The 22,036-nt window shown below is 37.4% G+C and overlaps 1 protein-coding gene across 1 annotated transcript in view; it reads right to left on the reverse strand.

Moving 5' to 3' along the window:
• ARID2 (AT-rich interaction domain 2) overlaps positions 1–22,036 on the reverse strand; it is a 192,624-nt gene that overhangs the window by 98,120 nt on the left and 72,468 nt on the right. Inside the window, 1 exon segment of the mRNA XM_043968863.1 lies at positions 532–665. Within this exon segment, the coding sequence (XP_043824798.1) occupies positions 532–665 (134 nt within the window).

Genomic DNA, 22,036 nt, shown 5'->3' on the forward strand with positions numbered 1-22,036 from the left:
AAGTTCTGTGAGCATAAATAACTCAAGGATTAGAGGAAGGCATATTACTTAACTCCCAGAACTGCCCAAAGAAAAGAAGGAGATTAACTTTGATATGGCATTCATACATACATTTGAAAGGTAGCATCAATACAATGAAATGATAATATGCAATTAGAAAACCGAGTTTGGAATCCCTGTTCTGCCACTTCCTATATGGCCTTGCGCAAGAAAAAAATTTTTTTCTGCCTCAGTTTCCTCATCTAAAAAGTAGTTGTATTAGCTCATAGGGTAGTTTTGAGGATCAAATGAAATGTTATACTGTAAAGTACTATAGTAATATAAACTATTATTATAAAATTCCACTAAGCCCATTACTATTAGCATACTTCAAAGAAATTATATGATAAAAGAAATATTATTTTAAATAGAACTTTCTTCATACATACAGTTATATATCTAGAAGATTACATGTACCTAAAAATCTTTATGCAAAATGTACTAATGCACTGTTTATGCTGCTATAACATTTTTCTTGCGGATGTTGTTTACCTGACACACTGTGTTGCTGGTAATTATAGGAAGATGGAATTGCACCAATAGGAAGTTGAGGCTTTGGATTGCCTGGCGGTACCTCATCATCATCCTCCCCAAAGTGATGAACTTTCTCGTACTTTTCTAAATAACTGAAATGGAAAAAGAAACAGTTAAGATTTTGGACATTTCTAGCATTTAAATTCATTTAGTTCCTTTCCCATAGTTTCTGTTCTTCCCATCAAAAAGAACTAATGCTTTCTATATCACAAGAAGAAAAAACTCTGGCATAAAAATGTCAAATAGGGAAATCAATTAAAAAACAACTCTATTCCCCAAAGTTTTTAAACAATGAGGTAAGAAGGAAAAAAGAGTAAAGATGCCACCGTGTATATAAAAATTGATACATTTTATGGTTATGTGTATGTATATATATATATTTTAGTGAGGCAATTGGGGTTAAGTGACTTGCCCAGGGTTACACAGCTAGTAAGTGTTAAGTGTCTGAGACCAGATTTGAACTCAGGTACTCCTGACTCCAGGGCCGGTGCTTTATCCGCTGCACCACCTAGCCACCCCCTGGTTATGTATATTTTAAATATGTAATGCATCAACAGATCAAAATGCACAGATACAAAATCTTAAATAAGGAAATATAAATTTCACATAAATTTTACCAACTGTTTTGGTCTATTATTAAACTATAACCAATGACCCACTGAATAGATTGACCTGAAATTTTCTGTATAAAAATTTTGGTTTAGAACTGTGTTCACCATATGGGTGAGTCTTTCCCCACTGCTGTTAAGAAACATATTTCTCCGGTCTGCTGTTTATGCAATTTCTAGAGAGCATAAACGTATTCCAGGATATCACCATCACAACTGATGGTCTTTAGCACATTAACAATTATTGAAACCACAAGTCAGGAGGATGGAGATACTGCTTTTGTACCTACTGATAAGATGAAATGGGGAATAGTTAGCTGCCAATATGCCAAATATAGGGAAGTTTTATTATGGGCTTTAGAACAACAATAATACTGAGACAAGCAAACAACATACTAGAGACCTCTAAAGTTGACCCAAATAAACCAAAAGGCAAAATGTCTGCTTATGCCTTTTTAGAAAAACACTTCATGAAGAACATTTTAAAAATCCTTAAGTTCCTGTCAACTCGAGAATTTTTAAAGAAATGTTCAAAAGAAGTCCATTTTTGATGAAATGCTAAAAGCTGATAAAGGAATGGTATGTCAGGGAAAGAAAAGATTAAAAGACCAGCTTTTAAAGGAAAGAGATCCTAATGCTGCCAAATGGACCGCATTTGGCTTTTTTCTATTCTGTTCAGAATTTTACCCTAAGATGAAACCTATAAACTAAGGTATATCATTTGGGGTTCTAGAAAAAGAATTTTGTGAAAAGTGGAATTTGAATGGTAACAAAAAGCATCCATACAATTTTTAATAGCAATGGCTGTTGTATTTTGTCAAAAGTTGTTTTTTTTTCCCCCTCTACATCTACTGAGATAATCATCTGATTTCTGTTGAATTTTTATTGATGTGGTCAATTGTGTTGATAGTCTACCTAATAAAGAACAAGCTCTACATTCTTGGGACAAATCCTATCCAGTGGGCTTTGTATGATTCTTGTGATATATTACTGTAATCTCCTTGTTAGTGTTTTATTTTAAATTTTTGCATCAATATTCATTAGGGAAATTGGTCTATAGTTTTCTTTCTCTGTTTTGGCTATTCCTGGTTTAGCATTGCATTTGTGTCAGTAAATGAATTTGGTAGGATTACTATTTAACCTATTCTTCCAAATAGCTTATATAGTATATTAGATTTAATTGTCATTTAAATCTTAGGTAGAATTCACTTGTGAATCTATCAGTCCCTGAGATTTTTTCCTTAAGGAATTCATTAATGGTTTGCTCAATTTCTTTTTCTAAGATGGAGTTAAACAGGGCAGCTAGGTGGCGCAGTGGATAAAGCACCAGCCCTGAATTCAGGAGGACCTGAGTTCAAATCCAACTTCAGACACTTACTAGCTCCGTGACCCTGCGCAAGTCACTTAACCCTCATTACCCCTCCAAAAAAAAAGGGGGGAGGGTGTGATTTCACCACCAATGAAGTGGAAATTAAAACAATAATTAGGAGCTGTTTTGCCCAACTGTTTGCCAATAAATTAAAAAATCTAAAGGAAATAGATATTTTTTTTAAAAAACATAAATTGCCCAGATTAAGAGAAGAGGAAATAAAAGACGTGAATAGCCTCATTACAGAAAAAGAAATTAAACAAGCCATCAATGAATTTCCTAAGAAAAAATCTCCAGGGCCAGATGGGTTTACAAGTGAATTCTACCAAACATTTAAAGAACAATTTATTCCATTAATATATAATTTATTTAGAAAAATAAGTGAAGTTCTACCAAATTCCTTTGATGACAGAAATATGGTCTTCATATCTAAACCCAGAGGAGCCAAAATAGCAAAAGAAAATTATAGACCAATTTCCCTAATGAATATTGATGCAAATATTTTTAAATAAAATATTAGCAAAGAGATAATAGCAATTTATCACCAGGATAATACACTGTGACCAGGTGAGGTTTATAGCAGGCATGGAGGGCTGGTTCATTATTAGGAAAACTATCAACATAATCAACCACATCAATAACAAAACTAACCACAAGCATGTGATTATCTCAATAGATGCAGAAAAACCTTTTGACAAAATATAGCACTCATTCCTTTTAAAAGCACTAGAGAAGGGGCAGCTAGATGGCGCAGTGGTTAAAGCACCAGCCCTGAATTCAGGAGTACCTGAGTTCAAATGCGGCCTCAGACACTTGACACTTACTAGCTGTGTGACCCTGGGCAAGTCACTTAACCCCCATTGCCTGCATAAATAAATGAATGAATGAATGAATGAATAAGTAAATAAATAAATAAATAAAAACACTAGAGAAGGGGCAGCTAGATGGCGCAGTGGATAAAGCACTGGCCTTGGATTCAGGAGTACCTGAGTTCAAATTCAGCCTCAGACACTTGACACTAGCTGTGTGACCCTGGGCAAGTCACTTAATCCTCATTGCCCTGTTAAAAAAATAAAATAAAATGCATTTAACAAACACTAGAGAAGGGCAGCTAGGTGGCGCAGTGGATAGAGCACCAGCCCTGGAGTCAGGAGGTGCTGAGTTCAAATCCGGCCTCAGACACTTAACACTTACTAGCTGTGTGACCCTAGGCAAGTCACATAACCCCAACTGCCTCACCAAAAAAACCCCAAAAAACAAAAAAACCACTAGAGAACATAGGAATAAATGGAAATTGCCTTAAAATGATAAGTAGTATTCACCTAAAACCCAAAGCAAGCACTATATGTAATGGGGATAAGCTATATGTCTCTACAAATAGACTAAATCAGGCTGAGGGTAACAGAGAGGCCTCAAACCTGTGGGTGAATTAGGAGGATGTCTACCCCAAGCAAGTGAAGATTTCCCCCAGCAGAATGAATGGATAAGAACAATTTGTTCTAGCAGCCATGAAAGCAGCTGAAGTAGGTCTGTGGAGCTCTTAGAGCTTGTTCAGAAATCTAAGATCATTCACTGCATCCAGTCATCCTGACTTTTGTCTTGACACTGGACTTTGATAAGAAAGAATGAAGCTGATGGCTTTGTGCAATTCTGCCTCACTTAAATCCAATTCATACACTACCTCACTGGTCCTCTTCAAAAACAAAGGACTACAATCAAGAACAACTACTTTACCTCTGATATATGAAAGGTATCAATCTGTCTCTCTATATTACTTAAATCCTCATTTGTGCTTCTGAGACATGAGAATAATGTTTACAACAAGGAACTTGGTGCTAAAAGGTGTTAACTTTGCAGTTAGAGCAAAGATGAATAAATGACACTGATCTGAGAGGCTATATTTGTGTGTGTGTGTGTGTGTGTGTGTGTGTGTGTGTGTGTGTGTGTACATACATACACACCAAATCTTATAACAAACTGGAAAATCTCAGCGACATCCAAAAGTGGTAAAGATGAGTATTTGTAGCCATCTCAGTTCATGATTGCTATTTCGTTTCCCAAAGTCTTTCCAATAAGTAAATAGTCGTTTTTGATTAGACTGATTCTACAAATAACATATGTTCTTAAGGTCAAGAATTCCTTTCTAGATATCAACCTAAATACTTCTCATTGCAAATCTAAACCCATTCTATCTTGCCTATCAGTAGACATTTAAGAAAATCAGTACAAGAAATGGGGAAGCACAGGGCAGCTAGGTGGCACAGTGGATAAAAGCACTAGCCCTGTATTCTGGAGGACCTAAGTTCAAATCTGGCCTCAGACACTTAATATTTACTAGCTGTGTGACCCTGGGCAAGTCACGTAAGCCCCATTGCCTCGTAAAAAAAAAAAATCCTTAAAGTTTCCATAATTAAAAGCACAAGTGAAATTAAAAATTCAAAAGTGAAGGTGGTATGATCTATATTGTTAGATAGTCATAAAGTGGAAACTTGAAGAAAGCATTATGTTAGATACTATCATTAATTACTAACTACTGAAACTTTGTTTTAAAAAGCTAGCAAATTAATTTGCATTTTATTTCTTAAATTTATTTCAAAACAAACTCTTTAGTTAGCAAACATATTAATTACCTACCATGAGTAATGCTCAGAGATTAAAAAGATAGATACAGATTTTTAAAAGTAGCAAAATAACTATTATGTAGTAAAAATAATAATACTGACTTTATTTATAGCAAAAAGATTTACAAAACGCTATTATACATATTTTACTTTTTTGGGTTTTAGAACATTCAGAAAATTGGGTGATTCAGATTTATAATAAATAAAGCCAATTTTGAGGCTCAGAAAGGTTAAGTGGCTTGTCTTTGTTTACACACTTATTTGGATGGACTACAGAGCACGTGATTGGAAAGTACTCATTATAGAAGACTAATTAGGAAATTATTTTTGACTGACGTATTATAGAAATACTAACTAAAAACCTTTCCATACTGAATTTGCCTCAAGCAAAATTCATTTCATTATAAAATGATTATAAATTTACAAATTATATATAAACACAAATATATACATACATACATGTTTATATAAAAATTCAAACAATAAGACATAATTTAAAGCTAGGTCTTGCAAGCAACAAGATGGGGAACTACACATTTACTGTTTTTTGTTGTTCATTTAAGTTTGACTCTTTATGACCTGATGTGGTGATTTCTTTCTCCAGTCCTTCTCCAGATCATTTTACAGAAACTGAAGCAAGCATGGTTAAGTGACTTGCCCAGGGTCACACAACTATAGTAAGTTTAAGGCCAGATTTGAGCTCACAAAGATGAGTCTTTCTTACTAACGGCCCAGCCTCTATCTACTGTGTCACCTAATTGCTCCTCTCTGATGACTGACCTCTCAAATCTCTCCAAATCAGAAATTATACACCAAAGATAGAGTATCTTCAATTGACTCCATTGCTTAGGAAACCAAAAATCCAAAAGAAGGTTAAAAAAACAAACATAAAAACCTTTGAACTGATGCTCACTAAATCTGAGGTCGCTCAGCAGCCTCACATACTACCCATTCTACCTGAAGAGGAGATACATTAAAAGACCCAAGGTTCTGACAAAGGTTTAGTCTCCTTTCAAGCGCCACGGAGCATTCCAGTCTTTAGAGCCACACAGCCATAGCACCTCATGAAGAAAGGCTGTCTTGCAAAATTATGAGCTACCTTTCGTGGAGCGGAAAACTCTGAATCCAGTGGCAAGATATAAAACAGGATGATGGGAGATGGCCCTTGATGTTTAAGGAAACTGAGGTTAATGGACTCACCTAGAGTAACACAGCTACTAAGTAGTTGATGTGAGATTTGAACTCAGGTCCTCTCAACTCAAGGGCCAATGCTCTCTCCACTGTGTCACCTAGCTATCCCTGAAATCTAGCAGAGGTAACAATGAAAACCCAGACAGGAACCCTGGGCAAATCACTTAACCCTCATTGCCTGGCAAAAAAAAAAAAAAGAAAAAAAGAAGAAAACCCAGACAGGAGGCATTATGGATAGAACCTAGGGATATTCTGCCTACAAATGAATCGGTATTTCTTGTGGGACTACATAGCAACATGGGAAGGTTCATAAGGTGGGGAGGGGGACATTCAGAGAATAAGAAAGGAATGAGTGATAAGCCCTAGTCAAAATGAAAATAAAATTCATTGGGGCAAAAAAACCCCAAAGATTTAGAATATCAAGGAAAATGATGAACATAGGTGGAGATGAGGGGAGCAGGGCCCTTCTAGACCTGAAAGTACATTATATAGCAACAGTCATCAAAACCATCTGGTTAAAATCTAGCTTCTTAAACTGTTGGCTGAAAGCCCATTTGGAGAAACTGAATTGGGAGGGTGGGGGAGAGGGTCACTAATATTTACCAATAGTAAAAGGTTATATATACCTATTTTATATACCTACATACCCTGGGGGTTGCATGAAAATTTCTCAGGCAAAAAGAGGTCATGACTGTAAAAAGTTTAAGAAGCAATGTGATAGGTGGCATGATGGATAGAAGCACCAGCCCTGGATTCAAGAGGACCTGAGTTCAAATCTGACCTCAGAAACTTGACACTTACTAGCTGTGTGACCCTGGGCAAGTCACTTACCCCCATTGCCCCACGCAAAAATAAATAAATAAATAAATAAATAAATAGAGTTGTGTGACCCTCGACCCCCAAAACAGCAATAAAACAAGCCCTAGAGCGGCAAAACCCACAAAAAGATGCTGAGATTATTTTCCAGATTAAAGGGGGCCATACTGGGCTGTGAGCAGAATCCAAACCCCCCCCCCCCCGAACTTGCCAACACAGACCCCAAACATGCTGCGCAAGAGGAATTTATCCCCAGCCTCTGAATCAGCTGCAGTACCAACTAATTCTAGAACTAAGCTTACCGTCAGGTGAGAGAGCTGCACACCTGGCCCAGGGGTATCTGTGGGACCTCAAGAGGAGTTCAGATATCCCACCCCAGCAGGGGACCAGGAAGAAATCTTGAGCAGTGGGAGGCCAATGTGGAAGAGGGGTGCAGGCTCTTCCAAGCTGAAAACCACCACAGCACTCTACTAGCTGGTTAGCTAGAAAGTTGGCTTGAGGTTACCTCTAGACCAGAGAACAGATGAGGTGAAAGGAAAAACCTGCCCTCCCTCAAATCAAAACACCTAGGACCCTCTGGAGCTTGGGACAGTATAGCTTAGAAGTAGGGCCCCACTGTAAGAGAGAACTAAAAGTCAACTTAAAAACTGCAAGATGAGGAAGCAAAGAAAGTTGAGAACTATAGAAAGTTTCTTAAGCAACAAAGATCGAGGTGCACCCTCAGAAGAGGATAACAACCTCAGGGCCCCTACATCTAAAGCTTCCAAGAAGAATATCATTCTCAGGCCATGGAAGCACTCAAAAGGGACTTTGAAGAGAAAGTAGGAGAGATAGAAGAAACATTTAGAGATGTAGAGGAAAGAATGGAAAGAGAAATGAGAGCAATGAAGGAGAAAAAAGTCAACAACCTTAAAAGGCAAATGGAAAAGGAGATAAAAAAGCTATCTGATGAAAATTATTGCCTAAGAACTAGGATTGAACAAATGGAAGCTAGTGACTTTAGGAGAAACCAGGACAGAGTAAAGCAAATCCAAATGAATAAAAAAAATAGAGGGCAATATGAAATATCTCCTTGGAAAAACAACTAACCTAGAAAATAGATCCAGGAGAAATAACTTGAAAATCATTGGACTACCTGAAAAACATGACCAAAATAACTTAGCATCTTCCAAGAGATTGTCAGGGACAATTGCCCTGATATTCTAGAAGCAGAAAGCAAAATAGAAATTGAAAGAATCCACCTCCTGAAAGAGATCCCAAAAAGAAAATCTCCAGGAATATTATAGCCAAATTACAGAGCTTCCAGGTCAAGGAGAAAATATGGCAAGCAGCTAGAAAAAAGGAATTAAAATACTGTGGAGCTCCAAAAAGGATAAAACAAGATCTAGCAGCATCTACATTAAAGGACCAGAGGGCATGGAATATGATATTCCAGAGGGCAAAGGAACTGGGAATGCAGCCAAGAATCACGTACCCAGTAAAACTGTGTATAATCTTTCAGAGGAAAAAATGGGACTTCAATGAAAAAGAGGACTTTGAGGCATTTGTGATGAAAAGACCTGAACTAAATAGAAAATATTACTTTCAAATACAAGACCCTGGAGAAACTTTTATGTTTAAGTAAACTGGAAAAAGACTTCATGAGGGATATTAAAAGATCAAACTGTTTACATTCCTACATGGGAAGATAATAGTTAGAACCCATGGAATTCACAGAAGACACAGGTCTGAACTGAATATGAAGGGATGATATCTGTAAAGCATTTAGGTTTTGTTCTTTATGGGGCAAACAGGGTGGGGTGTCTTATGTCTGGGGCCGGATTTGGGCTTGGGGCCTCCTGGGTCCAGGGCTGGTGCTTTGTCCACTGTGCCACCTAACGAACCCATGATGACATCGTTAAAATAGGGTAGAGGGATAGGAGGAATAGACTGGGGAAGGGTGAAGGGGAGAGATAGTTCACATGAAGGAAACAAGAAAAAAGCTTATGGAGGAGAGGGGGGAAAAGGAAAGTAGTGGGGGAGTGAGTGAACTTTAATATCATCAGAATTGGCTCAAAGAGGGAATAACATACATACTCAAGTGAGTATAGTAATATATTTTTGCTCTGAGGGAAAGTGGGAGAGGAAGGAGATGGGGGTGGGGAGGGGAAGGAGGGAAGGGCAGATTGGGGGAGAGAACAGCAAAAAGCAAAATACTTTTGAGGAAGGTGAAGATGTTCTGTATAACTGCACAAGTATGACATACTGAATTGCTTGATTTCATAGGGAGGGTTGAGGAGGGAGGAAGAAAAATTTAGAACACAGAATTAGGTCAAAAACCTCAATCTCATCAGAGTAGGCTCAAAGAGGGAATAACATTCACACCCAATTGGGAGGAATAATCTATTTAACCCTACAGGAAAGTAGGAGGGGAAGAAGAAAAGGAGGGAAGAGGGGAAAAAGAGAATGCAGATGGGGCAGCTAGATGGCGCACTGGATAGAACACTGACCCTGGATTCAGGAGGACCTGAGTTCAAACACTTGACACTTACTAGCTGTGTGACCCTAGGGAAGTCACTTAACCTTCATTGCCCCCACACAAATAAATAAATAAAGATTTTTAAAGGGGGGGGGGGACAGAGGTGGGGAGGGGACAATCAGAAGTAAAAATACTTTTGAGGAGGAATAGGGTAAAAGAAGATAGAAAATAGAGTAAATATCATGGGAAGGGAATAGGATGGAGGGAAATAGTTATGATGATTGATTATAATGACAAAATTGTATGGTACCTCTTTGCTGGACTATTATGCAGAAAATTCCTTGTCAAGTTTAAAGTACTATATACAGGTTACAACGAAGAGGATACTATCAGAAAAAACCTAGAAAGAACTACATGAACTGAAGCACAGTGAAATGTACTGTATACAAAATTAGAGCAATACCGTAAGACAATCTGCTGGGAAGCATGTGGGTATTTTCAGCAATGCAATGACCCAATATAACCCTGAAGGACTTATGAAAATTGCAACCTATCTACAAAGAAAGAACTGATGGTATCTGAAAGCAGATGGAAACACAGTTTTTAAAAATTATTTTTCTTTGGCAATTCCCTTAATCTGAAGTTTTGTTTATTAACTGTTTTCTCTCACAACCTATCTAATTGTCCATGACTATTCATGTATAACTTAGGAGGAGGGAGGGAGGAACAGAAGTTGGAACACAAAGTCTTTAAATATTGATGTCAAAATTTGTTTTTACATATATTTTGGAAAACAATAAAAGGAAAAAAAAAGAAAAGAGTTGTGTGACCCTCAGCAAGGAGGAGGAGAAGGAGGAGAAGATGATGACGATGAAAACAAAGACAGGGAGAATGAGAGCCCATAAAATAGCCCATTTTTGGATAAAGTCAAAAACATAAATTACATAAGGGAAAATGTCTTTGATTTAGACAAACACCTTACAACATATTTCATAATACAATCTAAACAGATATGTGATCATAATTGTAAAGATCATCATATGAAAAGAGATATACCTAACATCCGGCAAACCGGAAAAGATGGCACAAGACAAGATTAAATCAATATAGGTGGGGATTATGAGAAGAAAAGCAAAGTAGTAAATTATTGCTAGAATTAAGATAATAACTTGGGAAAGTAATTTGGAATTATGCAAGTAAAACAATTCAAATGTTCATATTCTTTACCCAAAGTAATAATGCATATAGACTTCAAAGAGGTCATTCAGAAAATCAAGTCCCAATATACATCTGTGTGTACACACACACCCTAACACTTTTGGTGACAGCTAATACGTAAAATCAAAGTAGGTGCCTATTGGGGAATTGCTAAGCAGAAAGTGGCACATGAACATAATAGAATACTACTATGCTGTGAAGAAATAGAATGATGAGTATTGAAAAGCATGAATCCATGTAAAGACTTATGTGAACAGATGCAGAGTAAAGTTAGCAGAGCCAAGACAACAATCTCCACATTGGCTCTAGTTGCTGTTCTTCAATTTTTAGTTCTAATTTTTTGTGACCCGCATTTGGAGTTCTCTTGGCAAAGATACTGGAGTGCCTTGAGATTTCTGTCTCTAGCTCATTTTATACAAAAGGGACTGAATAAACCATAGTTAAGTGACTTGTCCAAGGTCAAACAGGTAATAAAAGCCTCTTGCCAAATTTGAACTCATAAAGACAAGTCTTCCTGATTCCAACGCCACTATCCACTGCATCTCTCAACTGCCCACAACCCACATGAGGGATACAGGGTATAAATAAAAGGAACAAAAAGCACCAAAAAAATAAAATTGTTGCAAAATTGAAAGGAATAAGCAAGGCTACAAAGATGAAATACAAGAAGAAACATCCCCCATTCAGTAAACATAGAAGTCCCACAGTTACAGGAAATTGCTTATGTTCTGAGATGTTTCAATGTATTCATCACTTTCCCTGATTGGTATTTTCTCTTTTTTTAAATGAATTCTTTGTTATATAGGATGGTTTGTTTGGTCTAGGGGAGAAAGAGAGAGATAAAGAGGAAAATAGAATGTAAGTTTCGTGAGGGAAAAAATGGTTTCATTTATGTCACTAAATTCTGATGGTACCAGGCACACAGTTGGCACCTAATAAATGCCACTGATTAACTAATTTACATGTATCTTATTTTACCAGGCTGAGAAGGACAATGTCTTATTAAACTTCATATTTCCCCTAGTACATGGCACATCTGTGACGACATAGTAGGTGCTTAATAAGTACTTCTTGACTTATAGCTTAATGAAAAACTAAAAATATAAACAGAAAATTTTTCAAAATAAAAAAAAATTTAGACATGCAATAGTGTCAATCTTCTTTGTTGCTTAACAGGACAAGCGTTTCTTTTGGTTTCTGTAAAGTCACGGAAGGGAGTGAAATGGAAAGAAACAAGTTATGAAAAATGACAGAATGATGTAGGGCAAGGAATATCCTTTAATTGAACACTATGGTGGTTGTTCCTTAAACAGGAGCAGAAAAGACCTTGGGAAATATTATCATTATTTTCAAAGCATTATCATTATTTTCACATTAGAAAAACACCTCGGTTATTTCTAATGGTACCAGAGCTTCAGGTAACTCCCAGGTGATGGACTGGTCTTTCTTTCCTGTGAGGTCCAGCTGTGCATTTGGGGGGCCATATGTCATGCAGCTGGTCAACTCAGGCATGGAAAAGTGTTGTGATCTACACCCTCCACATGGAAACTCTACCTAGCTGAAATCAGAGGTTTTTTAAAGCAGAGGGAAAGCAGGATGCCTAATTAACATATTACAATGTTTTAGAAATAGTTTACATTTTTCTTATTGTGGGCTCCTTTGCAAACCCTGGCTTAGGAAAACTCAAAGTAAGGAGTTACCTGTATCCGGACCAGCCACTGGTAATGCATATCAGGAAGTGCTAGAAGGAAGTGGGGGTATATGGCAGAGACAGGGACATCGTTCATTTTGAAGGATATAAGTGTGTTTTCCTTCCACTGTATGAGCTAAATGCCAAATTTCATGACTAAAAACAATCCTACATGTTTCCTTCTTTCAAATGTTAATTCATTTTAAAAAATCAATAAAAATTAGAACAATTCCAGCACAGCAAATTATTTGGGGCTTGAGGTACGACGATGGTATTTATTAGCAATAAAGAGCCATTGCTGCTTTAAAATTTGTTTTCTAAAAGTGATTTTTCTTGCTATCTAAGAGACATATTTGTAGCAACAGTCCACTAAGGGCCCAAGCCTTGACTTTGCATTTTCTTCACAATTTAGTTCCCCATAGATTGGGATGTAAAAAACCAAACCAAAACAAAACAAAAAGACCTGGTAGGTTGTTTAGTTTTAGGCCTTGAATTTGAAAGATTATTCTTAATTTCTACTCGAATCAGCTTTCTGTTTGGGGAAATTTGCCATAACCATCAAGAAAACTTTTGCAGAATAGCTATTGCTTTTGATGAATTGCAGGGTGTCCCAAAAGTCATAGTGCATTTTTAAAGCTATTAAAGTTGATTTAAAAGATTTGGAACACCCTTTATGATTATAATCCAGCAAATGACAGGACTAGCACTGTATTTGCACTGCAGTGACTTTAAAACTGCTTAGCAACATAACTAACCTTTCTACTGGATAAATATATTGAAAGTAGTTTAGGGTCGGAGTGATTGACAAAAACTATTTTCAGGTTTTGAAAACCATGTAAAACAGTTTAGACTTTGAAGTTTATCCAAACATCTTGTGCTTTGTGGTTGAGGATCATTTTCTATGTGAAATGCAAATGCCTTAGTTTTAAAATCTAGAAGAATGAATGTACATGGCATGTATTATTTACTTCAGTTACAGATAGTAGGTTATCAGGAAATGCTTGTTTCATTGACTGATCTTAAGTGTGTTCCAAGGTATATGCAGCAGTGACTCACATTGTTTGTCTCTACTGTATCCATGATGGGTATGTACTGTAAAATTCGCCAAAGAGATGCAGTGAAGAAAGAGCATGTGTCCAGTGGGGTGCTGCTACAGTAGAAAGAGCACTGGCTTTTGGTTCCAGAGCACCTGAGTTCAAAAACACCAACTCTGTTACTGTTGAGCTGTGTGATCTTGGGCAAGTCACTTAATCTCTCAAGGACTACCCTAGATTATCTCTAAGGTCACTCCCAGCTTTTAAATCTTCTGATCCTATTGCAAATTCTTAGTAATACCCACACCATCAATTCTTCTTAAAGGTGCCACTTAAACAGCAAAGTTTCTTTTTAAACCAACCAACCAACCAACCAACCAACCAACCAACCAACCAACCAACCAACCAACCAACCAACCAACATGTCTGCTTCCCAGCTGTGGTTACCAAGTCTAGTTACCAAGATTACTGGATTGAGGCAATGAAGTGACCAAGTGGATCAAATGTTAGACCCGGTCAGACCTTTAACAGCTGAGTGACCTCGGGTCAGTGACCTGACCTCTCTATCTCATTTTCCCCAGCTGGAAAATGGAGATAAAATATCACCTACCTCACAGGCCTGTTGTGAGGATCAAATGAGATCATACAAGTAAAACACTTTGGAAACTTTGCAGTGCTATGTAAATGTCAGTTATTGATTTTGATGTGCTTCAGTTGGCCAGGCTACATACAGTAAAAATTTAAAATAAAAACCACAGAAAAAGAAAATCCAAAGTGGCATCTGGCTCCTGACACCTGCTGAAGCTGTTCCTGCCCCTTCCTAGCACAGCCTCTGCACACTGTTTACCTTGGCTGTAAGCCACCCAAGGAAGCAGGAGAGGCTTCATTGCACTGAAAATCTGGTGAGGGAGCTTCCTCCTCCATCCCACCCAAATCATCTTTTGTGCCATTTGGATTTTTCTCTACTCTTGGAACCCAACAGGGGCTTCTCTCCAATTGGTCAAAACTGGTAAAGTTGACTATAGTTGTCCGTCTGTATTGAGGATGTTGTTGCAGTATGTCCATCAAGGGGGACAGATATATTAATCAATTTTAGTTGATTCTTAGTTTTGCTACATCACAGGCAGAATACTTGCCTTCTTTGTCAGAATTTACTGCTCTTTTATTATAACATTGTCTCTGTAATGCTGATAGGAATGAATTTATAAGAGTTTCTGAGCTTATACTTTTTGTACTCATTTCTTCATCCGTGATAATGTTAGCAGTAACTTTCATTTAGGTAGTGCTTTCAGCATATTTTTTACAAAACCTATTCACGTGTCCTTGTTTTTGCATTGTTATCTATTGTAAGCTCTTATTATATTGTATTAGTAACACGATTTACATTTGGTGGCAAAATCTACAATAAATAGTCAAGGTAACAGATACCTCCTCATATGAGGTATTCCGCTAGTCATCATTTATCTTTCAGCATCTATGAACAGACAGGTTTTCCTTTATTATATCCTTTTGCCCATTCTTCCCTGAACCATGCACACTGTCTGTAGAGACATTCCCTCCCTCTGACCTCACAAAGAAGTTTGTTTTATACCTCTTCTTTTGTATTATAATGATTTAAGTCTGTGTTAAGTCTTCCTTTCTGAAACTGTGTCCCCCAGATGAATCCCCCTAGCCTACTTAGCATAGAACTTTGCAGAAAGGTACTTATCAAAGGTTTGTTGAATTGAATTCTTGCTCAGGCAAACATCTTAAAGTAACTAAACTAGGCCTTTGGTAGCCAAGCAGATTATCTATTCTTGAAACTGAAATCTCCAGGTGACAGGACAGATACTTAGATATACTGTACAATCTTCTAGATCTAGATCTTCTATCACATATAGTCTACACTCTTTGCCTGGCATTCTCAGACTTCCCTGATTTAGCCTCCAACCTTATCTCCCATACATCCCTCTCACACACCCCATGTTCCACCCAAACTGGACTAACTTGCCACTTCTTGAATGTGTCCCATGATTTTGTGCTTCCCTCTGCTTTTCTCTTTCCCCAAGATCTTTCTGTTCAATTTCTTCCCATGCTTCAAGACCCAACTCAGATGCCATCTCCTTCATAAAACCTTTTCTGATTACCCCAGTCAGAAGTAACTTCTCCTTTCTCTTAACTTTAAAAATGGAATCTACTTTTCTTATTGTACTTTCAGTTTCTACTTTGAATTCTTAATTGCAGTCACTTGTAAATATTCCTTAACTTCCCCAACTGGACTGCAAGTTCTGTGGGAGCTGGAACCATTCGTTCCCATTGCTATCCTTTGATGCCTACCACAGTGCCTTGTTCATGCGAGGCTCTCAGTAAATACATGTTGACAGAATATAGAATAAATCTTCATCTCCTTAAGATAGCCACGTTAAGGTATATGCTGCCACCCTAAGTAACCAATCCAACAATAACATTTATCACATATCTGTAAAATGAAGACTTGTCAGGGTGAAATTACAATTACTCTTCAACTCTCCTGCTGTCTTGGCCTGATGACTCCACATGAAAAAGATGGTTTTATAAGATATGTTTTGCAATGTGAAAAGTAAATAGACTAATCCCTTGTTAGACTAAGCCAAGGAGGAAGACTCCTAAGTTCAGACCCTCCAAAAAGTGGCTTTCCTATGGACTGAATTTGGGAATTGTTAACAAGAACATCCTGGTTAAGTTTAATTTTCATGTGAATTAATTTCACAAACGCCCAGAAAATTTGAGGATTTCTAGGCCATAGATCATACCTTCAGTTACACTTGGAAGCAATTAGGTAGTAGTCACTACATATAGATGAGTATTGGCTTAGTGTGTATACTCTGTAACTTGCATCACTGTTGGTCAAGCAGCTTCTTTCTATCTGTCCCAGCCACAGCCTCTGGCTGGTCTTGCCAGGTAGACCTACGTACAGTAGTACATTGTAGTAATCCAACTTAATATTCATAAAGGTGATGGGGAAGAGAGAAAAGATGATGTTTTCTATACTTGATGCTTTGGGGGAGAAGGTAGTTTTTTAACTTACTCCCAAACTGAATTACAATGGCAGTAATATCCCTCCCCTTGGTGAAGCTAAAATGACCCCTGCCCTATTTTCTTGATACTTCATTGTATACATAGGTATATATGGAGCTCATGATGTTCCCCAACTTTTAGTAACATCCGAGGTGATAGAGAAGAGTATTCTTCTCCTTATTTATTTAAATCAGTACTAAAACCAGGTAAGAGGTCTTACTTACTGGCTTATACTTTTTCATGTATTTCTTTTTTTTAAAAAAAACCTATTTAGTGTTTGGACCTATTATTAGTTCTTGATTATTCATGCTGCTGAAAAGAACTTATGCATGATGTGGATTATGCAAAATGAAAAACAATCCTCAAGTCATCTTTATTTGGATCTGGAAACTCTCTTTTAAAATTCAGAACTGAAATACTGAAATGCGCCCCCCCCCCAAAAAGCATTTCCTTTCACACAGTAGAACACAAAAGGAATTTTATATGGGACTATGAATCTCCATTTCATACTACTTTGCTTAAGAGCATAATAAACTGTCCTTCTTGTCTGTACTTCCTTCTGTTCTCTTCTGTGCATTAAAAAAACATAAAACAAACAAAACAAAACAAAACAAAAAAAAAACCATTACCATGCATTACTATGGCTCACCTCTTCTTCTCCTCACCCCTCCCCCACACCTCCTTTTCTCTCAAAGAAAGAAGGGGGGAGGTTGACCCAAAGCCTTGTAATAAATTAACATAACTGAGGAAAATGAATCCACACACCAACCATGTCAGTAAAAGTATGTCTTTGCACCTAACCAAGGCTTCTCTTTCAGCATAACATGTTTTATCATCAGTTCTCTGGAGACATGATTGGTCACTGCTTTAATCAGAGTTTGTAAGTACTTTAAAGTTGTTTTTTTTTTCTTTTACAGTTGTCTTTGTATAAATTGTTCTCCAGGTTCCACTCATTTTACTCTGCATTAATTCATTCTCTCCAGGATTCTCTGAAATTGTCTCTGATCATTTCTTACAACACAATAATAGTCCATAACATTTATAAAACACTTGGTTCAGCCATCTCCTAGTTGTCTAAGAGGTAATCTAAGGTATGGCTATAGATTCTAGTTCTTTTTTTTTTTTTCCTTTCCCCTTTTCATCCTCCCTTTCAGCAGCAGAAGTTTGATGGACTTGTGTGACTATTTCCTTCCTCTTGAACTCTTCCTCATTCCTATCCCTGCTTGTATTCCTACTGAGTTTGCTGTATTTCTACACCAAACTCTGTGTGTGTGTGTGTGTGTGTGTGTGTGTGTGTGTGTGTTTTCAACCCTCCTGTATTCTTTTCAGATAGGAGTGAGGTTCATCTGATTCCTGGGCTCCCTACCCCTTCTTCCCAGATTTATGAGAAATTGCATTTACCTTAGTGTTTTCCTGCTCTTTACCCTCCCTCTTCTTTCTCCTCTTCTACTCCTCAAAACAGAACCAGTCCACTCTCTAAGACTTCTGTTTTTCTTTTTAATCTTCTTCAGTACTCTTTGAAGGCATAGTCTCTGAAAGGACAGTTTTCTTCTCTAGTTAGAATGTGAGCACTACATACAGCAACTCAGAGCTCCTTCCAAATGCTCAGATAAACTTAACTTTCTCAGTTTCTCTGGATTCCTGTGTTTCTGTTTCAAAGTCCCTACATTCAGTTATTTCTGGTCTTTGTCATTAGAAATACTTGAAAGTCCTCTATTTCACTCAGAGTCCAATTTTCCCCCCCTGTAGGATCATACTTAGTTTTTCAGGTTGAGTTCTGCTTGGTTTGTAAGCTGATCTCCTTTGCCTTTTGGCCTATTGTATTCCAAGATCTCCCCTGGATTTTAGTAAAGCCTGCCAGTCTTCTGTGTGCTTCCTTGGTGCTTGAACTGCTTCTTTCTGGATGAATGCAGTACTTTTCTTGTCATGAGAGGTCTGGAGTTTTGCTATTTCTTGAACTTTTTCCTTTTGGGTTTCCTTTCAGGAGTACTGTGAGTGGATTCGTTTTTTTCTTTACTTTGTTCTGTGGTTCTAAGAGCCCTCATTGGTTTTCACTTATGCTTTCTTGAACTAGTGTGTCCAAGTTCTTTTTTGAAAAATCAGGGTTTTCTGGGACAACAGTGATTCCTAAATTATATCTTGGACCTGTTCCAGTTCTTATATTTTTGATATCAGTTATCTTTTGCTTCCTTCATTTGATTTTCTTCTAATATTTTTTGCTATCTAATGGAATCACATTTTTTGTTTGGTTTATTCTGGTTTTCAGGGAATTCATTTCTTGGGTAAGGTTATTTCTTGCTCCCCCTCTAAGTTACTTGTTCTCCTTTACATTCTTTTCTTAACAGCTTTTATTTCATCTCCTGCTTCATCTCTTCAAAGTGTCTATATAGTCCTTGTAGAAAAACCATTTTTTCCTTCAAGTATCTGCTTATGGTTAACTTCTTGATTTCCTCAGTTTTAGTTCAGTTGGTACACTGTCCCAGAGCCAAGCATTCCCTTGTGGTGGGGTGGCTGGTCCTACTTGGTCTCACCCTTGCGTCTCACCCTTAAATGACCAACAGGGTCATCCAACCCTGCAGATCTGTGGTGCTGTGAGGTTCAGAGTACTGTATTTTCTGGGCCCTCTTTCTTAATATAGCCTTGTGCCTGGGGCTTTTCAGTCTCAGTGCCACTGGTTCCTGCCTGCTTCTGTTCCACAGAACCTCCCAGGGTGCCTCACCTTGAAGCTTTCTGACTACAGTAGAAAGCTTCCACTTTTGCTGCCTCTGGAATACAGAATCTTTCTGGCTAACACATGTCCTTGGCCATTCTCTGTTCCTGTTGCATTTACCGACAGTTCCCTTTCTTATCACACTCAGGCTTTCACTGATCTCTTTTGCAGTTCTGGGATGGAGAAAGTCACTTACTATGGTTTCATAACTGTATCTGATGAGAAGAACTCCAGGGTTTTTTCTATGTTAAGTATGTGAGTGCTAGACAGTCTACATCTCCTTCAGGCCACCATCTTGGTCAGAAGTCTAATTGTTACATTTTATTGGCTGCCTGGAATGTTCTCCCTCTTCACTTCTACTTGCTAGCTTCCCTAGGCCACCTTTAAGATTCGGTCCAAAAACCTCTTTCTGGGGGAGACCTTTCCTGGTCTCTTATTTCCCAATGCCTTCCTCCCCTTATGAGAATGTTTTCTGTCTACATGGTATATGTTTTGTATATACCTAGTTATTTTCCACAATCACCCCATCAGTATGTAAGCTCTGTGAAAAGAGAATTTATTTTTGACCTTTTTTTATAGTATCACCAGTACTTGTCACTATACCATGTTGCCAAGTTCTGGCAAAGTGATAGTGTGTCAAGATTGCTAGACCTGAGAGATAATGTGGACCTTAGTTAAGATCCCATCTCTAAACCATGACTGTTACTGAAGGCAAATTATTTCAGTTTTCTGAGTCTCAGTTTCCTCATATGTAAAATGTGGATAAAAAATTCTTAGGTACCTATGTTAAAGAGTAGTCATGAGGAGGAAATTACATTTTAAATTTACTTTATAAATATTATTTATTATTACTAATATTTTACCATATAAATTATGTTAATCATAATGTTAACTTCCTAGACCACTCACCTTCAAATTTCCCCCCTACCTAGTCAGTGCATCCATCACATTTGTGATTATTATTATATTATTATCATTGTTATATATTATTATTTATTATAGGACTTATGCAATCTGCCAGGCACTCTGCTAAGCACTGGGGACACAAAGAAAAGTAACTGACAGTTCTTGCCCTCTAGAAGCTGACAATGGAATGGGTCAAATAACACACAATTTATACAAAAAACATATAAACAGGATAAATAGCAAGTTATCAACAGAAGGAAGGCTTCCTGAAAAGGTGGAATTTTAGCTGGGACTTGAAGCAAGCCAGGGAAACCTGATCTCTATCAGGAGAAAGTATGTGACCTAGTCAGTGAAAATACCCAGAGCTGGAAGATTGAGAGCAGAATATTCAAGCAACAGCTAGGAGAACATTGTCACTGGTTCAGAGAACACATAGTAGAAAGAGAGAGCACTGGGAACATATATAAGAAAACTGGAAAATGTGATGTAGGAGGTGGGTTATAAAGAATTTTGAAAGCCAAACAGAGGATTCTACATTTGATCCCTCATTGAGGTGACAGAGAACCACTGGTGTTTACTTAGTAGGGAGGTGACATGTTCAAACTTGTACTTTAAAAAGGTAATTTAGACAGCTGGGTGGATGAACCGCAATGAGGACAGACCTGTAGCAAACAAACCAAGCAGAAGGCTGTTGCAAATATTCCAGGTATGAATGTACTAAGGTACTGGTAGTATCTGAAGAAAGGGGGCATCTATGAGAGGTGTTAAGAAGGTAAAATCTAAAGGACTTGGCAACAGATTGGATCTAAAGGTGAGAAAATGAGGAATCAAGGATAACACCATGGTTGAGATACTTTGTGATTGGGAGGATGATGATGATGCCCTTGACAGTAAAAGGAAAGCTGAGAAGGAGGGAGGATTTGGAAAGAAAGATAATAAGTTTAGCTTTGGTCATTCAGTTCAAGATGTCTAGTATTGAGTAAGGTCAGTAGAGAGGGATGGATAAGAATATTTCTTAATCATCAGCATAGAGATGATAACCAAAGTAGGGCAATGAAATATTTTACTATTATAAAATGAGCTAAAATTGTTAGAATATTGAAATCAGGCAATAAATCAAATTTCTTTGAAATATTATTTTAGTCCTGAAAATAGAGAATATGATTAACAGATAGGATCAAGAAATGGAATTGATATTTCCTTTAATTATCTTAATTTTGATTCAATGTTTTCTTTCTGATTTCCCATGATAGAAGAAAATTAGCCATATTTACTCTGACTTTTTCAATAAGAGCATGCCACCTGGTGACAACAGAACAAAATAGCAGTCAGGAACGATTTTTGTTTTGGCTTAAGACTCAATTGGAGTTAATGAACTCTGAAAGAATTGATCAAAATTCTGAAAAAAAAAATAGATGTATAATTACATTAGGGGTGGACAATCATTTTTAAAACGTCAGGTCCTACATATACAAAAATATTTCTAGCAGCTCTTACTGTGGTGGCAAAAAAATGGAACTTGAGGAGCTGCCCATCAATTGGGGAACAAGTTGTGTTATATATGAATGGAATGGAATGCCATTGCACTACAAGAAATGATGAGCAGGCAGATTTCCAAAAAACCTGGACTTACATGAACTGATGCTGAGTGAAGTGATCAGAACCAGGAGAACATTGTACACAGTAACAACATTGTACGATTATCAACCATGATAGACTTAAGCTGTTCTCAACAACACAATAATCTAAGACAATTCCCAAAGACTCATGATGGAAAATGCTATCCACATCAAGAGAAAGAACTAA

Source organism: Dromiciops gliroides, chromosome 5, assembly GCF_019393635.1.
Source record: "Dromiciops gliroides isolate mDroGli1 chromosome 5, mDroGli1.pri, whole genome shotgun sequence".
Taxonomy (NCBI): Eukaryota; Metazoa; Chordata; class Mammalia; order Microbiotheria; family Microbiotheriidae; genus Dromiciops; species Dromiciops gliroides.